Source organism: Vombatus ursinus, unplaced genomic scaffold (genome assembly GCF_900497805.2).
Source record: "Vombatus ursinus unplaced genomic scaffold, bare-nosed wombat genome assembly UNPS02005459.1, whole genome shotgun sequence".
NCBI classification, from domain to species: Eukaryota; Metazoa; Chordata; class Mammalia; order Diprotodontia; family Vombatidae; genus Vombatus; species Vombatus ursinus.
In genome coordinates this window covers 8,445,760-8,467,586 of record NW_020945237.1, presented here as the reverse complement: position 1 = coordinate 8,467,586, position 21,827 = coordinate 8,445,760, and the positions used below count along the sequence as shown (strand labels likewise).

Below are 21,827 nucleotides of genomic sequence, written 5' to 3'. Positions count from 1 at the left end.
TTTTTTTTTTTTTAATAGCACCCTCAGCCTTAAGTGGAAGTTGTACCAATGATGGAGTAAAAATCATCCGAGGTTACCAGGCAACCTCCACACCTACTGCTACATTTTGTGGTAATGAAATTCCTGAAAGCATAAGCGTCCCTGGCCCGATGACACTCAATTTCTACACCAACTCCCGTAACACAGACTTTGGATTCAAGGCAACATACAGAATAATTTGTAAGTAGCTATAATAATGTCATTTACTTTTTCAAACACTAAGTCATGTTTGAGGCGTTTTCTTTCTGATCTAGATAGAACCAATACCAAGCTAGGTTCATGGATCTTAGAAAAAAGAATTAGTCATTAAGTACAAGACCTTAGTTTTCTTATCTGTGTTTTCCCTAAATGATGACTTCTTGGAGAATACTAAAGCCTGGTAGTTTACTTGCAGGGAGTTTCCTATACCAATAAATTGATCCAGTCAAAAAAAAAAAAGAAGAAGGAGAAGAAGCTGTGTGTATATATTATTATGTATAAGAAAGCTATTGATAACTACTCCTTTCTTAATTAAAATTTTACAAAACCGAGACCTTAAAAAAATACACCAGTCTTACTCTAGCTAATTGAAAGAGAGAGTATTCATTTGGGAAATTCAGACTAAAACCTATTATTTCTTGGCCTTTTGTTATATGGATAGCATGATAAAGTGGCCTTTTGGACCTCAATAATTCAGATAAATATCTCACTTCTCTGCTTGATTTTGGTAGTGTCAATCAGAACACGATATTCAGATTGTTTAATTTAAAATTATTGCAAAATAAATAATACTGTATTTCCTGTTTTGAATGAACTGAGTGAATTATTATTGGCTTTTTTTTTTCCCCCTTCATGGAAGAGTTGTCTAGTTTGTTTTCTGGGAACAGTTTCACTCTCTTATCAAAACTCCAGTGAATCCAGTACCACACACTCCTTTATTGTCTCCCTCCTTTTCTTGACCAAATCCATTGCCAAATGTGGAACTTACATAGTTTCCTTTCAGATAAATCACGTTGGAGCCCATCAGCCCCACAGAACAGCAGTGAAGGATGTAAATGGTCATTTAGTCATGAACAAGAGCCTTCATAATTCATTCCCGTTCCCTGCTCTCTGAATTGTGACTTCTGACATTTGTGAAGAATGGCAATGGCTTTGTGTGGCTGCTGGCCCAGACAAAAAAGATTTGAGTAATTAACATTCCTTCCTCTGGTTTTATTGTTGATTAAAGAGGAGGATGGATTTCTTTGACTGCCCTGGCATAACTGCGGCTCTGGCTGGTTAAACTCTTGCTTTCTTTCTTCCTTAGTTTTTGTCCCTCGTTTTCCTAGGATACTGTTTATGAGACTCACTGTCTCCTTTATGAGGTCTCCATTTAAAGGGAAAGTTTGGGCCTGAATAAGATTGCCAAGCCCCGATAATGGCTGTGTATGTACTTGGATTATTTAGGCGCTCAAAAACTTGTAAAGACTGTGTAATTCAGCATTAAAAGGAAAAATTATGAGATATCATACAAGGTGTAGAAGTCCCAAGGCCATAGACACACATCTGGCTATCCATGATCTCAAAAAAATGTGTCATGCTTTTGCCTTGATGAGGATTCAAACTCGAACCCAAACCTGAATAGTCCTTCAGAATAGCAACCATGATTGCTTCATTTCTAATTTCCAAAAAAGTTGGCAAAATGTTCCTGTGGAAACTGGGTATAGAAAACACAGACCTTCCTTATTATATTGAGGGACATGTTCTATTTATATGAGATACATATTTTCACTATAACTCAATCCATGGAATATCAAGGTACAATATAGAATAATGCTTCTGTACTATATTTATTTCAGACTTTTGCCTATTTAAAGGAAATTGCCATTCCCAGGTCACTGGATTGGTTTTCAGTGGCCCACGCCTTCTGGTAGCTTTTTGTAGATCAGTAAAATGGAGGAGGATGAAAGAATCACTGTCAACCAAAGAATAACCTGGAAACATTTAGCCCATGGCCTGAGGGCCAAAGTTTTGGGCCTACAGAGGAAAATTAATTTGAGATTATTTTAAACTACCTTCAGTCCTTCACATTCTTGACAGGAGAACTCTGAATTTCTCTATCACTTCAGGCACTAGATTCTCACTTGATCCCTTTTTTCTATGCCCGGGCCAGGCTTTGGAATCTGACAGCTTCTCCCAAGAAACTTTCAGTCATTACTGAGAAAATTATAAAATTAGCATTTATGTAGCAAAGTACTTTTCAAATAATATCTCATTCCATCCTCCCAGAAACCCAGGGAGGTGGGTGATTATTATCCCCTTTTATAGATGAGGAAACCGAGGCAGGCAGAGGTGAAATGACCTGCTCAGGGTCATAAAGCTGGTGTCTAAGGCTAGATTTCAACTCGGGGCTTTATGATTGGGTCTAGCATTCCAACCACCTCATTTCCTCTACTCATGCATTGTTAAGTTTGTATTAAGGCTGAAACTGGGACTGGAATGGCTATAATGAACACTGGCCATTCTTCCATGCTCCTCATTCATACCATCAGAAGGACTTTTGCATTTACAGGATAATGCAATTTGACAAACCTTTATAAAGCACCTACTACATATAGTAAGTCCATGAAATATTTATTTGTTCAACAAGCATTTATTGGGTGCTAAGAATGATGCAAAGATAAATAAAACACAGACTTTAGAGGAACTTACAGTCTAGTAAGGGTCTAATCCAAGTCAAGAAGCATTTATTTCATGCTTCCTATGGAGCACAGTGCTAGGCACTGGGAATACAAATACGAGCAGGAAGAAGGAAGTTCTTGTCCTCAAGGAGGAGGTTACATTCTTCTTCTTCTCTCTCTCTCTCTTTTTTTTTTAAGGATAGGCAATGGGGTTAAGTGACTTGCCCAGGGTCACGCAGCTAGTAAGTGTTATGTGTCTGAGGCTGGATTTGAGCTCAGGTCCTCCTGAATCCAGGGCCAGTTCTCTATCCGCTGCACCACCCAGTTGCCCCCAGGAGGTTACATTCTAATGGGAGAAGACAGCCCATTGAAGGGAGCACAAGGTACACAGTAAAGGGTGTGTTAGAGAAAGTCCTGTGGAAAACCAGAAGTGGAGCCTGGAAAGAAATGAAGACGGTATTGGCCCAATTCTCTTACTAAAATGGAGGTTCTGAGAGGAACCAGGCAATCAGAGGGAGAGACTGAAGGGCCAGAGGGTACATGTAATGTCCAGGGATGGAATGAGCCGTCAGGGTGAAGAGCTTTCTGTGGGATAGGAGACAACGTCCTATGGAGAGTGAGGAGTGCTGTGTGGAGAGCAAAGTAATAGTTTACTCACCTTCCCCCCTTCTTCTGCCATTGGGAAGAAAAGTCAGAAGAAGAATCCTGACCAGTAAGTTAGACCCAGTGAAGTTGGCGTCAGGGCTTACGGTATTCTGAACAACAATTATCTTTCTAGAATTTAAAAAAAAAAAAAAGCAGTATTAGCTCTAAAATCCTATTCTTATACAGTGAAAAAAAATGAATCGTTCTTGGTTTATTGTCTTTTTCTCTGTTACAGCATGTGGTGGCAGGTTCAACTCATCTTTTGGCGTGATCAGAAGCCCGGCCTATTCACAAGCAAACTACCCCAACGATATAAACTGCTCCTACCTCATCGCTGTTAGAAATGACAAAGTGATAGCACTCAAGTATGTAAATATGCTCTTTAAGAAAATAATTTTAAAATTGGTGTTTTAATGTGACTGTCTATTGACAGAAGGAAAAAAAAAGGTATCTCATCAAAGTTACAGCAGAGGAAAACAGAGCTATTCTGGAGAGTGGGATGTTATATAAGTGTTATATAAACCTTGCATTAGATCTTTAAATCTGTGAAATGGCTCTCTATTGTTGACTCAGACTGTGGGTCTTTATTATTGACTTAGACTCAACACTAATTAGGATCTAAAAAAAATAGCCATCCATCTAATTCAAAGAGGTTATTGTAATTTCTATGAAGACGGCTTGTTATAATTGCTTCAATAATGATAACAAGAAAAAGGCGAACAGCCCTATGTGAAACATCGTCTGTTATTGGCTCAAGATCCCATTCAGATGTTGCTTTATCAGATATTTTCCATAATCTTTATGATTCTTCTAAGTTTCCTTTTCCCATTATATTTTGTTATGAATTAAGCTCAAACACAAGTGGTCTGCTTTTCTGGAAGCATAAATGAAGGACTAGATTAGTCATTCATTGATTCATGCATTCAACCATCCATTCATTAAGTACCTCCTGTGTACAGAACACTGTGTTAGACGCTGGAGGAAATTAAAGTTTAGTAAGACAGAGTCTCCCCCCCTCCCTTTCTTTATGGAGCTTCCATTTTGGTAGAGAGATGAAATATTAGCACATGATTAACACAGGTGGCACTACATGGTAAGTACATTGGAGAGCTTTGGAACAAAGTGATAGGACAGAGGCAAGGAAAGAGAGATCAGCTGTAGGGGTCGAGTGAAGGATCAGAGACCCAGAGCTGGAAGGCACCTTAGAGGTCATTAAGTCTAACTCTAAATCCTACGCTCTTTCCACTGGATCATACTTAAGAGAAAAAAATGGCATTAAAATGGGCTTTGAAGGATGAGAGTCAAAAGAAGAGAAGGAAAGTATTTCAGTTATAGGGAACATTATGAACAAAAGTGTAAGGATAGGAAAGCACAGTATATATTTGGGTTATAGAGAGTAAACCAGCTTAGTTGGAGTATAGTGTGTGTGTGTGTAATAAGAGATAAGTCTGAAAAGATAGGGTAATATTAAACTGTGAAAAGCTTTATATACCAAATGAAGGCTTTATTCATTTATTTATCCAGGGCAATGTTACTGTAACACCCACCATCTTGGATTTGGTAGAAAAGCTAAAGGTCAGTGCAATTCACTGCATACAAAGGGATTTTGTGCCACTGCCTAATGAAAAGAAACTCATACAATTTTGCAGGGCTAGATCTACACCCCCATATACCCACACATCTAAAATAATTCATTGGCCTGAACTCTGTTTACTTAGATCAAAACACTACTTGGATTTCCACATATGACTTTACATCAAAAGAGGAAGATCTGATCAAGTACTATGTTCATTAGGGTAGCCTCAGAATAGGCTGTGTAGGCTCTACAGGGCGCTTCTTGTGAATCTCACATAGGACTGATTGCAAAAAAGATGTACTTCAGGTCTAAGTGGGCAGCTTCCTGAAAGTCCTGGATATTAGTAAGGATAAAGGAAAAGGGCTAGAGGGAGCAAAACCAGAAAGGTTACCTATAGAAAATAATGAAGAGGAAGGACAGATACACTTGGTGATCTCTCTCTCTCTCTCTCTCTCTCTCTCTCTCTCTCTCTCTCTTTCTCTTTCTCTCTCTTTCTCTCTCTCTCTCTCTCTCTCTCTCTCTCTCTCTCTCTGTCAAACACACACATACATACACACACATACAGAGAGAGGGGGGGTGGGGGAGAGTTCTTGCTTTAATCAGTTGCCAAGTCTTTTTAATTCTACCTTGACAATATCTTGCATCTTTTCCATGACTACAACCACTACGGTTCAGGCTTTTATCTCTCCTCACTTGTTCTTGTTTTTTGTTCAGTTGTTTCAGCTTGTGTGACTCTTCATGACCCTGTTTGGGGTTTTCTTGGCAAGGATGCTGGAGTGGTTTGCCATTTCCTTCTCCAGCTCATTTGACAGATGAGGAAACTGAGACAAACAGGGTTAAGTGACTTGCCCATAGTCACACAGCTAGTAGTACAATTCAGGCTCTTGCCTCTCTTTACTTAGACTATTGTAATAACTCTTACTTGTATTCTTACCTCTAGTCACACCCCTCTCAAACCCACACACAGTGGATTTTCCTAATATACCACCCCCTGTCACAAATTACAGACTCTGTCCACAAAAACTTTTAGTTGCTCAGAGTGGCCTGTAGAACGAAGCTTAAAATCCTGAGCTGGTATTCAACGGTCTCCACAATCTGGCTCCAAGGTACTTCTTCAACTTCATCTCATACTATTTCACTTCACAAGAGTTTAGGAAATGGACAGGTCATTCTAAGTATGTTAAAAAGAAGTAAAGAAGAGAACATTTGATCATTAAATCTCTTCAAAATCAATACATATTCTCCTTCCAGAAGTGTAGATGTATCATCTATGACTTCTCATCCTTGGTGACTCCTGTCCATGTCATCTCTTGTCAGTCTCTGACAGGGGACCCACAGAACATTTTTGAGATTGTCTTCCAGAGCTCCTGGCATTATATGGGTACTGGAGGAGCACAAAAGCCATCTCTTTCTTAGCTGCACTCTTGCTTTGTGACCATCCTACCTTATTTTCTGGTCATATCTCTGTTACTTGATTCTCACTTTCCTAGAAACTAACTCTGTAGGCTTGGGTGGAGCTTATGCTACAAACCTCACCATGAAAACTTTCATTTTCACAGGTTCAATGATTTTAATGTGACCTTCTCCACCTTCTGTTCCCAAGACTACTTGGCTGTGTATGATGGCCCGAATGCCAGTGCTCCACTTCTTGGTGAATTCTGTGGTTCACAGCTTCCACCAGATATCAAAAGCACCAACAATAGCTTGTTCCTGGTATTCAAGACAGATTTCTATGAAACAGCAAAAGGTTGGAAATTATCTTTCAGAGAGACATTGGGTAAGGATAACCTATGACATCCATATTCATTCTCTGTGTGTATTTTTATTGACTATCTACCTGTCTTTCTTTGCTTTTGAAAAAAAAATTGAATACAATTGTTATCTACTGGGGCTCTTAGGAAAGCATAATTTAAAGCTATGCTAAAAGCAAAGGCAGTAAGGGCCTACTATGTGCTAGGCACTGTGCTAAACACTGAGGTTACAAAGTAAAAAACAGCCCGTACCCTCAAGGAGCTCACATCCTGATGGGGGAGACAACATACAAACAATTATGTACATACAAGATATATATGGGGGGAAAACAAATTCACATGTGTTCTCTTCAATAATTCATTGAATTTGTGTATAATGTGCCCTTAGCACAGTGACTGGCACATAGGCACTATGAAAATGCTTATTCTCTTCCCTTCCCCTGAACAAACTGTGTCATGTTAATGTAATGAAATTTGGGGGAGCCATAAGAAATTAGGGAAAGTTTCAGAAGATCCTAGGTGATTAAATCAATGAGCACAATCGCTGCATTCCAGGCACTAAGACACTAAATGCTAGGGATGCAAAGAAACGCAAAAAGACTTTTGCCTAGAGAGACTCATGTGAATTGATGCAGTGTGAAGTGAGAAGAACCAGGAGAATGACCTACAATGCAACAGCAAGGTTGCAAAGCCCAAACTCTCTCCATCTTCCGTTCATAGGGAGCACAACTCCTCCACGCATTCTCATTTCGAGTGATTCTTGGCCTTGTTTTTCCATGAATCTCAACAGATGGGCGAGAAGCTTCTTCTAGGTTGTTCTTCCATTTGCAGCATTCAAGCTGTCCCTCTTCTATCTTTTGGCCTGTCTTCGTGATGAGTCAGTCATTTTCAGACCACAGACTTCTTTGGTGCTCTTACTTACATAATTCCTTGGATCTAAGTCATTGTTGATAATATATATTGTAGCCTATTTGCGCTTACCAGGCATCTTTCCATTGCCTTCAATTTTTATATTTAAGTGCCTGCTGTATTATTTGGGTGTATGGAGTGTTCAGGGAGGACTGGCACCTCTGGTGTGAGGGCTGCTCACCTTTGGTGTCCACCTTCACCCGGCTCTCACCTATGGCTACAAGAGGCTGCAGTGTGCAGTGGCCACACCCTGGTAAACCATGTTGGCAGATGGGCTAAAACAAGTTGAGGGGAACTGAACCTGTCAGTGAGTTGGGGGGGAGCAGTGTCTACCCCACCCCAAGTATATGGAGACTTACTCTGGTAGGATGGATGGATGAGAACAATTTGGCCCAGCTGCCATGATGGCGGCTGAAGCAGGCACTGTGGAGTGCTTAGAGCTTGGCCAAACATTGAAGACACAGGCATCTTGACTTTTGCCTTGCCATTGGACTTTCATGACTCTGGAAGAGAGAGTGAGGCTGATGACTTTGTGCAACTCTGCCTCACTTAAAATGCACTTCATGCATGAGTCAAGGCATCAAGTCTTGTGATGTCATTGGTCCTCTTAGAAAACAAAGGACAAACAACAACGACTACGTTAACATTGGGGATACAAAGACAAATGTACAGGAGGTGGATGGGGGAAGCCCCCATCAGATCAAGGAATTGGAAATAGAAAAGTTTTGTAACAGTCTGATAACATAATAGAATGTAAGCCATTTTTAGTTACTGATCACATTGAAGAAGTTCTTCAAATCAGTCTGATGGAGTTACAGCGTATTGGCCACTGTATGAAGGCAATAAATTGGACACTGAAAACTTCTCATGATTGGCTGGATCAACCATGCCCCTTTGAGCCTGGGCAAAACAGAGCAACCCTGTTCTGAGACGGTCAACTTGGAGAGTCCTTGGAGAAGAGAGTGAGCTCTGGAGGAGGGAGCACGCTCTCCAGGGCTTGCTGCTCACCTTTTTCTTGGTGCCTCTAACAGAGAGCCATGGGGAGTCAGGGGAGTTGGCGGATTTTCTGTCCTCTTTTCACACTGAAACAGCAGTGGGGACGATAAATTAGAGGAGAGAGATTCAAGACAGGTAGACCATTAGGAGTCTACTGTTTAAAAGGAGAATTCTTCTGGCCACCCTAGACTCATCGCTCCTCACTTGGATTATTGCAATAGACCCCTAATGGTCAACCTGTCTTGAGACTCTCTCTTCTTTAATCTGTCCTCAACACAGTTGCTAATGTGATATTCCTAAAGCACATATCTATGTCTTTCCCCTGCTTAATATTAACTCTTGGAACTTCCCATCACCATAGACAAAGTCTTCTGCTGATGTTAAAACTCTTCCCAACCTGACTCTAATCTATCAGTTTAGTTTTGTCATATACTCCCTTCCCAACAATGTCCTCTTCAATCAAGAGGGCCATCTTCTTGTTCACTCACACACACATACACACACACATACACACACATATATATACACCCCTCCATTTCCCACCCCCATGTTTCTGCCCAGGCTGCTCCCCATCCTGGAACTCAGTCCTTTTCCTCTGCCTATTAGAATCCCTATTTTCCTTCAAAGCTCAACTCAAGTGCTCCCTTCTCCATATGCCCTTTCTCAACACTGCCCCTCCCCAGCTACTAGTGCCCATCCCCAAAATTAACTCTGATTTATTAGGTAATGTGTTTTAGAAATGTTGTCTCTCCTTTTAGAACAGAAATTTCTGGAAGGCAGAAACTATTTCATTTCTGTCTTTGTTTCTCCAATGCTTAGCTCCCTGTCTGGCACTTCGCATCTGCTTAATCAATGTTTGTTGATTGATTTCTTTGAAATCAGTTGGCATAGACTTTGTTTCATTTCCTTTTTTCCTGGCTTGTGCTCACGTGGTTACTGAAATGTTTGGAGTGGTCTCTGCCAACTACTGCAGTCTGCACAATACTTCAGAAGTTGCCCCGAGTTTCTTAGCTTCATTAAGTTGTTATTTTCTGAGTTACCATGAAGACATTCTCAGGTTTTACTGAGATTGTTCAGGAATTTAAAAAAAAATCTTGCCCTCCCAGAGACATTGTTAAAGGCTGAGTCATTGGACTGCTACAATCAATTACCGTTTTCCATTGGTCACAGTCAGAGCAGAAGCTCCAAGGATAAAAACTGGAAGTGGAATTTCATGACTTGCCAGCATTGTGTTCCCACCGTGTCTCACAACCATGACTTTTAGCTCCTTTTCACTTGAATAAATGGCATAGGGAGCCCTGACGTGGTTTAAAAGTATATTGTGTGGAATGTTTCCCTCTGAATTTTAACCAAATAAGCTACCTTGATAGTTTCTCATTTTATTTTTTTCCTTAATGGGGAAAAATACCCCTTATCTAGAGTTTTCTCTTATAATAGTGATAAGATGATTTACCATACATTGAACATACCAGGTTTCTGCCTTTCTTTCTTTTTTCCTGTAACATTAGGACTAGATTTGCTTCTAGGATTTATGTACTCTTTTAGCACTGGGTCTGGTTAAGGGAATCCAATTTGGCTACTAGGATTCACAGCCTTTCACTTCCATGTCATCATTAAAACTGCCTTCTTAGAGTGACTGAAAGCTGCTCTGTGTGACAGCTGTTCAATTCCTAAGGTAAGAGGACTGACTTAGGAGGCTGGCAGAATTTAGTTTGCAGGATTTTCTATCCAGATCTTGGGGGAGGGGAAGATAACTTCACTTAAGTGAATAATTTATATGAAAAAGATGAGAGATAGGAATTCTGTTCTGTGGCATTTCCATGCTTTGGTTTTATCTGTATACATTGAATTTTCCAACAGATTTCTCCTTTTTAAAATGCTATAGTCAATATTAAGAATGTGGACTGGATCTGTAATTTTGTGGGTATAAGGAACTCCCTGGTGAGGGAACTCTTTCCACCAAGGCTGGTGGGCATCTTCACTGCCACTTAGAGTCTCATAGAATTGCCTAGAGCCCTGAGGGGTTTATTAAATTGAGAGATAAGGAGAACACTCTAAAGATAGTTTCCCTCTCTCTCTCTGCCTCTGTCTCTGTCTGTCTTTGTCTCTCTCATCATGTATATGTATATACATTAGCAAGCTCTGATAAAGTCTCTCTTACTGTTGAAAAGATTGAGAGATCCAGTCCAAATGATAATATTATTAGATGAAGTCAGAACTGTTAGAAATGCCAAGTTCAGAGAATTAATGGTAAATGGTTCAATGGCACCTTGGGAGGAGGTCTGCAGTAAACTTCTCCTTGGATAGGTGTTTAGCCTTCTGCTGTTTAACATTTTTATCAGTGATTTAGATAAAGGCCAAGACTTTTAAATGGCATGATGCTGGGAGGGATGGCTAGCACTGGATGACAATTTAGATCCAAAAGGGTCTTCAAAGGAGAGAGCATTGTATTGAATCTAGTAAGATGAAATTCAATAGTAGGAATAAATGAAGACTTTAGTCTTCAATTAAGGTTGAAAAAAGTCACCTTCACATGAATAAAATGGGGGAGCTATAGACATATAGTAGTTTCATGGATAAGAGCTGGAGGGGTTTAATGCACTACAAGTTTAACATGGGGCAGGTAGGTGGAACAGTGGATAGAGTGCCAGGCCTAGAGTCAGGAAGACCTCAGTTCAAATCCAGCCTCAGACAATTACTAGCTCTGTGACCCTGGGCAAGTCACTTAACCATGTTGACCTCAGTTTCCTCATCTGTAAAATGAGCTGGAGGAGGAAATGGCAAACCACTCCAGTATCTTTGTCAAGGAAACCCCAAATGGAGTCACAGAGAGTTAGACATGACTAAAAATTACTAAACAGAAGCAAATTTAATATGTGTCAGCAGTGTGGTATAGCACCCAAAAAACCACTGGCATCTTGGGTTGCGTTAAAAGAGGCAATGCTTCTGTAAATAAGGAGATGCCTCAATCCTCTGTCCTGATCAGGACACATTTGGAGTATTGTGTTAAGTGCTACAGAATGGATATTCAGTAAGCTAGAGAGCATCTAGGATGGTGACAGACCTCAATCTGTGTCATTTGAGGATTGGTTAAAGGCAATGTGGGGAAGGCTCATGAATAATATGGTACCTGTGTTCATTTATTTGGAGGGCTGTCGTGCAGAAGAGGGTTTCACCTTAAGGGAGGTTTTAGTGACGAGGGACAGAATCAGAAACAATGGTTAGAGGTGCAAAGAGGGACATTGAGACTTAGTGTCAGAAAAAAATGTCATATCACTTAGAGCTGTCCCGAAGTGAGTAGTGGCCTCCCTCTCACTGACATCCTTCCAGTGGAGACCAACTGACCACTTGTCAGGTGTAGTGAGGATTTATTTCAGGTACAAGTAATAATGGATCATCCCTGAGGTCCTTCCCAGTCCTAGATTTTGTGATTCTGTGACCTCTTGCTGCAATTTCATGAGGATCTTTCTATCAAATAAAGGGTTGGGGTTTGGACAGTGGAGACTGATACCTTTGTGCCTTTGTTTACCCAGTGCCTGGTACAATACTTTAAGGTAGCTAGGTGATGCAGTGGATAGAGCGCCGGGCCTGGGAGTCAGTAAGACCAGAGTTCAAATCTGACCTCAGACCCTGGACAAGCCACTTAACCCTCTTTGCCTCAGTTCCCCCATCTGTAACATGAGCTGGAGAAGGAAATGGCAAATCACTCCACTATCTTTTCAAAGAAAACCCCAAATGGAGTCATGAAGAGTTAGACGTGACTGAAAACAAATGAACAGTATCAAGTATAGTACTTTGAACATTCCCCAATATGGGGAATGTCTAGCATTAGTACTTACTCCCTCTGGTAAAGCAGATGCAGCCATTCCATGGTTTAGTAGATAAATCCAAGGGCATTGCTTAAGGTATGTAGAGCTTGAGTGATCTCTTCAAGGTTGTGTGGCTAGTGAGTATTACAGTTGGGACTGGAAACCCAGGTCTCCTGACTCCAAACGTGTCACTCCAGCCATTTAGCTTACTGTCTCATTTTATACATAGTAAGCACCTAAGTGTTTGTTAAGTTGGAGAGTTGTGAAAATTAATTGAAAATTAATTGAAAATTGAACTCCATATATTGCACTTAAACATATACTGCTAGTTACTGTTGGTGTGGGTTTACATTCTAAGGCCCCAAGCAAAACTTCAAAAACCGTTGTTTTTTTAATTGTTTGTTAGTTTTAAACAGATCTCTCATAAAGCAGGGCTATCGCCATTTGCATTATATTAAACTATGGGAAAAATTTAAAAAAAAAAGAGACCACTACCAGAAGCTGTTTCCTTACTATAGCTCCAGCTTGCTTGGACTCCATTCTGTTTTCCATTCCTCCCCAGGCAAACCAGGGCCATCAAAACAATTGACACCCAAGAACTGAGTAACTGATCTTCACCAAAGGGCCTCAGTTGGCTTGTCTGTAAAATTAAAAAGTTGGTCTCAATGCCTAACCCAGATACAAATTCTGGGGTAACTATTATAAATTCAGGCCAACAATTTCACTCAATAAGCATTTATTAAGTGTATACTATATGCAAAGTACTATGTTAGACTCTAGGGGTGGGAGACAAAAACAAAATAGTCTCTGCCCCATTCTACTAAGACTTTACAATATGGGGAGATAAGGCTTTATCCTGGAAAGAACACCAGATATTCAATTAGATTGTTTTTGTTGTGTCTGACTTTGTGGCCCCATTTTGAGGGGTTTTTGTTTGTTTGGTTGGTTTTTTTTTTTTTTTTGCAAAGATACTGGAGTGGTTTGCCATTTCCTTCTCCAACTCATTTTACAAATGAGGACACTGAGGCAAACAAGAGTTAAGTGACTTGCCCAGGATCACCCTGCTACTAAATGTCTGAGGCCAGATTTGAACTCAGTTCCTCCTGTCCCCAGGGTCAGCGCTCTATCCACTGTGTCCACTAGCTGCTTCACACAGATTATCTGAGTTTTCAAAACTCCGCTTTGCCACTTACTGCCTGCATCAATTAACATTTTTAGACCTCAGTTTCTTCATCTGTAAAATAAATGTATTTACCTAAATGACCCCTAAGATTTTCCAGATCTAAATATATGATTTCATATCATGCAGCAGAGGCACCTAGCTGTTGCAATGGATAGAGCTCTTGGCATGGAGTAATGAAGACCTGAGTTCAAATTTGACCACAGACACTTACTAATTGAGGGCAGCTAGGTGGTGCAGTGGATAGAGCACTGGACCTGAAATCAGGAAGACTTCTGGCGTCAGACACTTACTAGTATAAAATGAGCTGGAAAAGGAAATCATAAAGCACTCCAGTATCTTTGCCAAGAAAACCTCAAATGGGGTCACAAAGAGTCAGACATAACTGAAATGACAGATTAACAACTTACTAGTTGTGAGACCGTGGGCAAGTCATTTAACTACTGTTTGCCTCAATTTCCTCAACTGTAAAATGGAGATAATAACAGAACCTACCTCCCAGGGTAGGTTGTTGTGAATAGAAAATGGGATAGTATTTATGAGATAATATTTACTTTGTGCCCATCACACAGCAAGTGCTTAATAAATGCCTGTTTCCTTCCTTCCTTTCTTCCTATCTTATAATACAGTGCCTATAGATAAATACAAAGTATACACAAATAAATACAAAATTATTCCCAGGGAACCTGTAAGTCAGAAGTATTTATTAAGCACTTACTGTGTACCAGGCACTGTGCTAAGTCTGGGAGGTGCAAAGAAGGGGAGAAAAACAGTCACTAGCAGCTGGGGAAGAAGGGTTCTGGTCTATGAGGTGGGGCCTGAGTCGAACCTTGACAGGAACTGGGGATTCCAAGAGATAGAAGTGAACAAGGAGAGCATTCCAGGGATCCTAGGAAGGCCTGGGATTGGGATCTAGGCTATTAGGTGTAGGAAACCCTAAGCTGGGCAGTTTAGCTAACGTCTAGAATGCCTGAGGTCTTGTCATGTGAAATCAGCCTGGAAAGGTAGGCTAGAATCAGATTGTAAAGGACATTCTGACTTTTACTGTCAAAGAAAGGAGAGAGACAGAGAGAGAGTTGGAGGCGGGGAGACTGATTAGAAGATGAGAGGTGATAAAGGCCTGAACTGGGGTGGTGCCATGGGCACAGAGTGCAGGGGACACTGAATCAGGCACAAAATGTAAACACTACCATTTTTTTTAATGGAATCCCAGTGGTTTCTCATGACACTATCTTTGCGTTCACTGGAGAAATCAGATTCCCCCTTGCAGAGTCCTATCCCTTGGCTCTGAAGTCATCTGAGGAATGCTTCAGTCCTGACCCACCTCGTGCTTGTCACTCGGTTCCATATTTGTGACACATTTTGACCAGAAAAACCCCAGGATCCTCCTTTGGTAATGGTTTTGTATCCAAGTGCCACGCTGTCTGTAAATGGCATACCAATCATCATCAGCTTTGAAAACTCCCAGGGCTAGGATTAGATTGGGGATTTAGAATAATCCCACTTACTGTCCAGGACCATAGTAATTTCATTTATTCAGAAATCATGATTTTGTTTTTTAACCTCTGAAGTCTGTCTGAGTTTGAAAGCTATTCTTGGCTTCAGGCCAGTTTGTTAGGGGATGCAGAGCCCTGAGCTGCTCAACAGCAACCCCTGCAGGGGTACTGCAGGGAAGTAGCCTCCCCCGCCTCGCTGAGGGCATGCAGCCATGCCAGGAGGAAAGAATGCAATCCGATAAACAGGAACTCAACTGGCCCTATTGCAGGGATATGTAGGAAGTATGCATGACTCAAATCCCCCTTTGAATAGGCTCAGGATTTCGTGTTTCTATCTGGTTTCCTCCACCTGCTTTCAGGAGTATGAGTCAAATGGCATTAATTTCATTCTATCAAGGCTTTGTGCTAAAGGAGAGGGACCCCAATCAGGAGTCCAGTGCCTTGTCTGATTCTCTAGTGCCAGGGCACCCAGGGAACAAGGAGTCACAGTCTGCTAGAGGAGGGAGTGTGCCCCGGTGGACAGAATGGTGGCGTCGGAGGCCAGCCCTGGTACCAACGCCTGCTTACTCTATCCCATTGCTTTACTATCATGCCTTGGGAAAAATGGTAAAGGGTCTCATTTTGCTCTTCTGTAAAAGAAACACTAGGGATTCCTGTCCTCTCTAACTTGCAGAGGTGTCTGTCAGTGGGATCAGACAGATGGATAATGCCAGCTTAGCTCCCCAAGTGATGGAAATATCCTGTGAAGTAGCATTGCAGTCTAGAAATGTGGTAAAGCCCCTCCAAAAAATCACTCTCAACATGTGCAACATAACCACCATAATTTGCTTCCTGGCATTATCTTGAACTGGATCCTGTCCTCACCTTCCTCCCTAGAATAACGTTTCAGGATGAAAGTAGGAAATCAAGAATTGAGCTCTGACCGTTATTCCTGCTTCATTGTAGGGCTCCAATTTACCAGTGTATTTGTTAAGTGCCAATTGACTGATCCAGGAGCTGCTGATGCAAAGAGAGAAACAAAACAATCTCTTTTCTCAAGAAGCTTCCATTCTACTGGGAGGACTCAAATGAGTATTCTACAAAAGAATGTGAGGGGGGAGTGAGCATTAGCACTGGAGGGATCAGGGAAGGGCTCACAGAGGAGGCAGCACCACAGCTGCGTCTTCTTGACCTCTCTGCATCATTGGATGCTGCTGATCACCCTCCCCTCCTGGACGGTCCCTCTTACGAGGTTTTCAGAGCACACTGTCTCCTGATTTTCCTCTTACCTTTCTGACTGCTTCTTCTCAGTCTCTTTTGCTGGACCTTCAACCAAGTCATGCCTACTAACCACGAGTGACCTCTAGGGCTTTGTCCTGGGGCCTCTTTCTTATCCCTTTATACTCCTTCATTTGATTAGCTCACAGGGGTTTAATTATCATCTCTGTCCTGGATCCCATGGTGCTTTATGTTGAAGCCGAGTTTCTCTCCTGAGTTCTAGTTTGGCATCACCAAATGTCTACTAGATATTTTGAACTGTATATCCCATAAAGGTTTCAAACTCAATATATCAAAAACAGAACTCATGATCTTGCCCTTTCCCCCCTCTCAAATACTTCTGTCTTCTGAAATTTCCTACTTTTGTCAAGGATACCCCTATCTTCCCAGTCACTCAGGTTTATAACCTTGGTGTTGTCCTTGACTCCTCATTCTCTCTCATCCTACACGTCTGGTCATTTGCCAAATCTTGCCATTTCTCCCTTCATAGCAACATATGTGTGTGTATATATATATATATACACACACACACACACACACACACACACACACACACATATACATATATATACACACACACATACACACACATATATGTATGTGTATATGTATGTATATATATATTTGTGTGTACATATATATTTATACACATACATATATATAATAAGAGATATCCATTCATCTATCATCTATCCATCTATCCATCATCTATCTATCTATCTGTCTGTCTGTCTGTCTATAGTCTTCACTTACAAAACTGTCATTCTAGTTTAGGCTTTCATCATCTTTCATCTATACTATTGCAAGAACCTTCTTTTGTAAGGTTGATGTCTCTACCTTCGGTCTCTCCTATACTAATCCACCCTCCTCACAACTGCCAATCAGTCAGGCAATGAGGTAATGACACGTGCTCAGCACCAGGCACTGTGATAAGCCCTGAGTATACAAAAAGAGGCAAAAGATAGTCCCTGCCCTCAAAAAGCTCACAATCTAATGAAGGAAAAGCAATTTTCCTGTGGTGTGTATCACTTCCGTCTTCATTAAACTTCCTGTCATTTCTAGAATCAAATATAAATTCCTCTGCTTGGCATTTAAAGCTCTTCTCGGTCTTTTCAGTCTTCTCACACGTTACACCTCTCCATACAGCCCCACCATACTGGCACACTTCTTGTTCTTACCACACAGTGTTCCATCTCTCATTTCTCTGCCTTTGCTTGGCTCTTTGATATGGTTTCCCATCCCTCTTCCACCTCTAAGAATCCCTGGTTTCCTTTGAGCCCCAGCTCAAACATCGCCTTACACTCCTTGCCTTTCCCAGTCTCCCGGCTCCTTGTGCCTTTCCCAATTACTGTTACCGCCTGTCTATGCTGTATGTATACTTATGGTCCTGTTGTCTCCCCATTAGAAGGTAAGCTCCTTGAGTGCAGGAACTGATTTTGCCTTTATTTGTATCCCCAGGACTTAGCATGGTGCCTGGAACATAGTAAGTGATTAATAAGTGCTTGTTGATTTATTAGTTGATTGACAAGGAATGGAGCAAGAAGAGCATGCATTCTAGGGATGGAGGGGACAGTCTGTGGGCATGTACAGAGGTGAAAGTCAGTCAGTTAAGAAAGGTAGACTGTTGAATTTGGGGAATAACTAGTCATCCAATCTGACTGGAAAATAGAATTTGTGAAGGAGAATTGTACGAAATAAGGCCGGTAAAGTAGATTGTAGCGAGTTTGTAGAAAACCTGAAGAGCCAGGCTAAGGAGTTCACATTTTACGCCAGAGATAAGTGAAAGCCACTGAAGACTTTTAGGAGGGGAGTAACGTGGCCTTAGGAAGAGGATTTTAGCAGTTTTGGAGAAGGGTATATTGGTAAGGGAATAAAAAGAAACAGGGAAATAACTTAGAAGGAGATAGAGGATATTATAATAGTTTAGGAGAGAGGTGATGAGGGACTAGTCTAGGCAGAAGGCACATAGGCAGAGAGAAGGGAACAGATTTAAGAGATATTGCGGAGGTTTAACTCTCAGACTCAACTACAATAACAAAGAATTATTTAGTACGTTTCTGCTATGTGCAAAACACAGTGCTAGGCCCTGGGATTAGGAAGGGAAAAATGAAACAACCCCTGTCTTCTAAGAGCTTGTGTTGCACTAGTACATAGGCTTTGCTAGTTAAGGTATATAGCTATATGGTGATGCACTTATTATGGTGTATTTATCACCAAAGAACTGCGGAGTGTAACTAGGCCTGACCAGTGTTTGGGCTTCACCTGACCTTACCTACCTGCTTTCTCAACACCTGTACACTGGTTTGTGGAAAGGATGGAGGTAGGGGGAGGGTCAGGAACAAAGTTGGACATGGAGAAGGCTAGAGTGTCACTTGAAAGAGAAGATAAGCAAAAATAGGAAAGGAAGGTTGAGAAGGGCAGAAGAGGTTAGTTTGAGGAAGGTCATAGTAGAAAAGAGGACCCCAAGCAATGAAGAGACTAGGGCAGGGGTGGGGAACCTGTGGCCCTCTAGGTCCTCAGGTGTGGCCCTTTAACTGAATCCAGATTTCACAGAACAAATAAGTTTGGATTCAGTCAAAGGGCTACACCTGAGAACCTAGAGGGCCACATATGTCCTCGAGGCTGCAGGTTCCCCACCCCTGGACGAGGGTGACATGATCCATCTGTGTGATGAGGCTTTACAGAATTTTTATGTGTGGAAATCCTAGCTTGAAGCTTGAACCTCCAGGGAAAAAAACAACAGCAAGAAGCATTCTTTAACTTCTGAACTCCCAAATTAAAAATAAAGAGTAGCACAGTAAAGTTTCTTTGTGGTTGAAATGCCTGCACATGTATCTCTCCTTGAATTTCCTGTCTAATCCAGTAGAGACTTTGGAAACCGAATTTGTGTTAGACATGAAGGTAATAGAAAGTTAAATGCACAACTGAAATAAATTTTTATAAGCCACTGCTGAAATAACTCTATTTAGCAATAATGAGGTTATTACCCTGAAGCTATGAGGTAATGTTATTATTCTCTTCATTTACTGTTGTTGCTGCCTCTGCTGAGGTCTGGGAGTGAGGTGAGCTGAAACCCTAAACTCAATTGTCAAAGACTAAACCAAGTTTATTTCCGTCCTTTTAAAGCTCTTTCACTTTCACTGTTGATTAGGCCTCCCTTGGGGGGTTAATGCCAAAGACAAGGGCTATCTGAAGTTCATCCTTTGTGGAATTTGTTGAAAAGAGCTCTGCTGAGCTGAGGAGCTAGGGCAGAAACCAATCCATTCTTACCTCCACAGAACCTTGGCAAAACAGCTTCAGCAGAAGTTAAAGACCAGATTTATCAAGGAGAGAGGCCTGGGGTTTTATTAAAATACATAACCACAGCACAGAATCTAGACCAGCCAGAATGAAAGGATTACTTCCCATCCTTGAACTTGAACTATAGGATATGACAAACCAAGAAAAATTATGAAATTGGCTAATCAGAGGTTTTCATGAAGCCCTGGAAAATACTACTTTTAAAACAAGTCCCTTCTATCAATGATCTCGTTGTGTGTGTGTGGGACATGTCTGTATTTGCAAATGGGAGTTGGAGAACTGAGGCAATTCTGAAACTTTCCCTACGAAGGAAGGAAGGAAGAAAGGAAGGAAGGAAAAAAGAATAGACAAAGGAAGGAAGGGAAAAAGAAGAAAAGGAAGGAAGGGAGGGAGGAAGGAAGGAAGGAGGAAAAGAAGGAAGGAGAAAGGGAAAGAGGAAGGAGGAAAAGAAGAAAAGGAGAGAGGAAAGAGGAAGGAAATAAACAAGGAAAGGAAGGAGGGAGAGAGGAAAGAAGGAAGAAAAGGAAGAAAGGAAAGAGGCAGGAAGGGAGTACAAGATACTTTTGTCTGTATTAATTACATATTTGCAATAAGTAGCTAAATAGCTTGGAAAGCTTGGATAGAGCTTCATCTCATTTCCTCATTTCATTTTATCATGCTGACATGTTCTGATGTAGCATTTTACAGGTACATAAAAAGAAAACATTTGTCCAGAAACAAAAAATTAAATGATTTGGTTTTTCTAAATCAGTACATTATTGCAGTCATAAAGCTGTTGTGTTTTGTTGTTGTAATGCATAAAAAGTTGGGTGCCCTTGACACCAGCAAGGGATAATTTCACCCAAGCAGCTCCTAATGGTTGTCACTTTCCAGGCTACTGACCCACCTGTGAAGTATTTTTTTGCCAAATCACCTCAATTTAACTTGTCATCAATGAAAACACCAGAAAGTAAAAAGGAATTCTTAACATCCGGATGTTTAAAAGCCAGATCATGTCCCTCTTCATTCTATTGTATATCTTGACTACTATGTTCAATATATAGATGCCTCTCTCTGGTTTCATCTCATCTTCACTGGTCTGTTTCCTTCAGTCTAATCGAATCAGTTTTCTGATGTCAGGGTGTTATTGATTCTTAAATAGTCTCTCTCTTAATGACCTATCTTCATTACTATAGCAGTTCTTATTGCATATTACCTTCTTCTCTTCCCCTCATTCCCAATTGCCAGTTTACAGAAAGACCCAGCTATCAGTGTGTAAGACCCTGGGTACCAGCAAGACTTCAAGTGTCTTTTGTTTGAAGCAGTGTTTGATACAGCAATATGTCAGTACAGTGACAGCGCATGGACGACCCCTGGAATCTGGTTGTACTGGCATCTAAATAATAATATCCTCATTTTACAGATATGGGAGCTACTGGACAAGGTGATTATATGATTTGTAACAGGCTATCAAGGGAGTCTGAAGGAGAACAGAAAAAGAATTCATATCTAAACTACATGACCATGCCAGACATAGTAATAGTGTTTTAAAAAAAAAAACTGCTGCTCTTTTATCATTTTAAATGATCATATTATTAGTTGAAATTAGTTTGTAGTTCATGAATTTCATTTCTATTTTGTCTCAAATTTATATATATATAATGTGTATGTGTATATATATAATATATAATGTGTGTATATACATATGTACAGTGGTAGATTAATGTCAAACCTGCTCTATGTAAACAGCTTGTTTTTGCTACCCCCATGTTTCTTTCTTTGTTCCCCCCATATTTCTAATTGCACTTTTTTAGGGAAATTTTTTTGAAACTTCACTGGTGTTAATGTTTAGTAAATTCGGTTTTACAGCTTTCAAATGGTTTATTTATTAACAAATAAGTGTATACTAGCTCATCCTAGCTGGGGAATCTACGAGGTACAGTGGATAAAGTGCTGGGCCTGGACTTAGGATGATCTGAGTTTAAATCCAATCTGAAACACTTGCTAGCTATGTGATCCTGAGCAAGTCACTTAACCTGTTTGCCTCAGTTTCCTCATCAGTAAAATGGGAATAATAATAATTGCACCTACAACCTAGGGTCATTGTGAGGATCAGGTGAAAAAACATGTATAAAGCACTTAGCGCAGTACTTGACAAATAGCAGGTGCTGTATAAATGTTAGCTACTAACTGTTATTAATATCCTATACTTCAATTCTTTAATCTGTAATTTCTCACTTCACTGATTGAG

At 40.7% G+C, this 21,827-nt stretch overlaps 1 protein-coding gene across 1 annotated transcript in view; it reads left to right on the top strand.

Annotated features, from left to right (window-relative positions):
- The window catches only part of CUBN (cubilin), a 263,014-nt gene that overhangs the window by 205,775 nt on the left and 35,412 nt on the right, over positions 1–21,827 (top strand). The window contains exons 43-45 of the mRNA XM_027847860.1: positions 19–219; positions 3,559–3,688; positions 6,459–6,676. Coding sequence (XP_027703661.1) covers positions 19–219; positions 3,559–3,688; positions 6,459–6,676 — 549 coding nt within the window. The remainder of the gene's footprint in view (positions 1–18; positions 220–3,558; positions 3,689–6,458; positions 6,677–21,827) is intronic.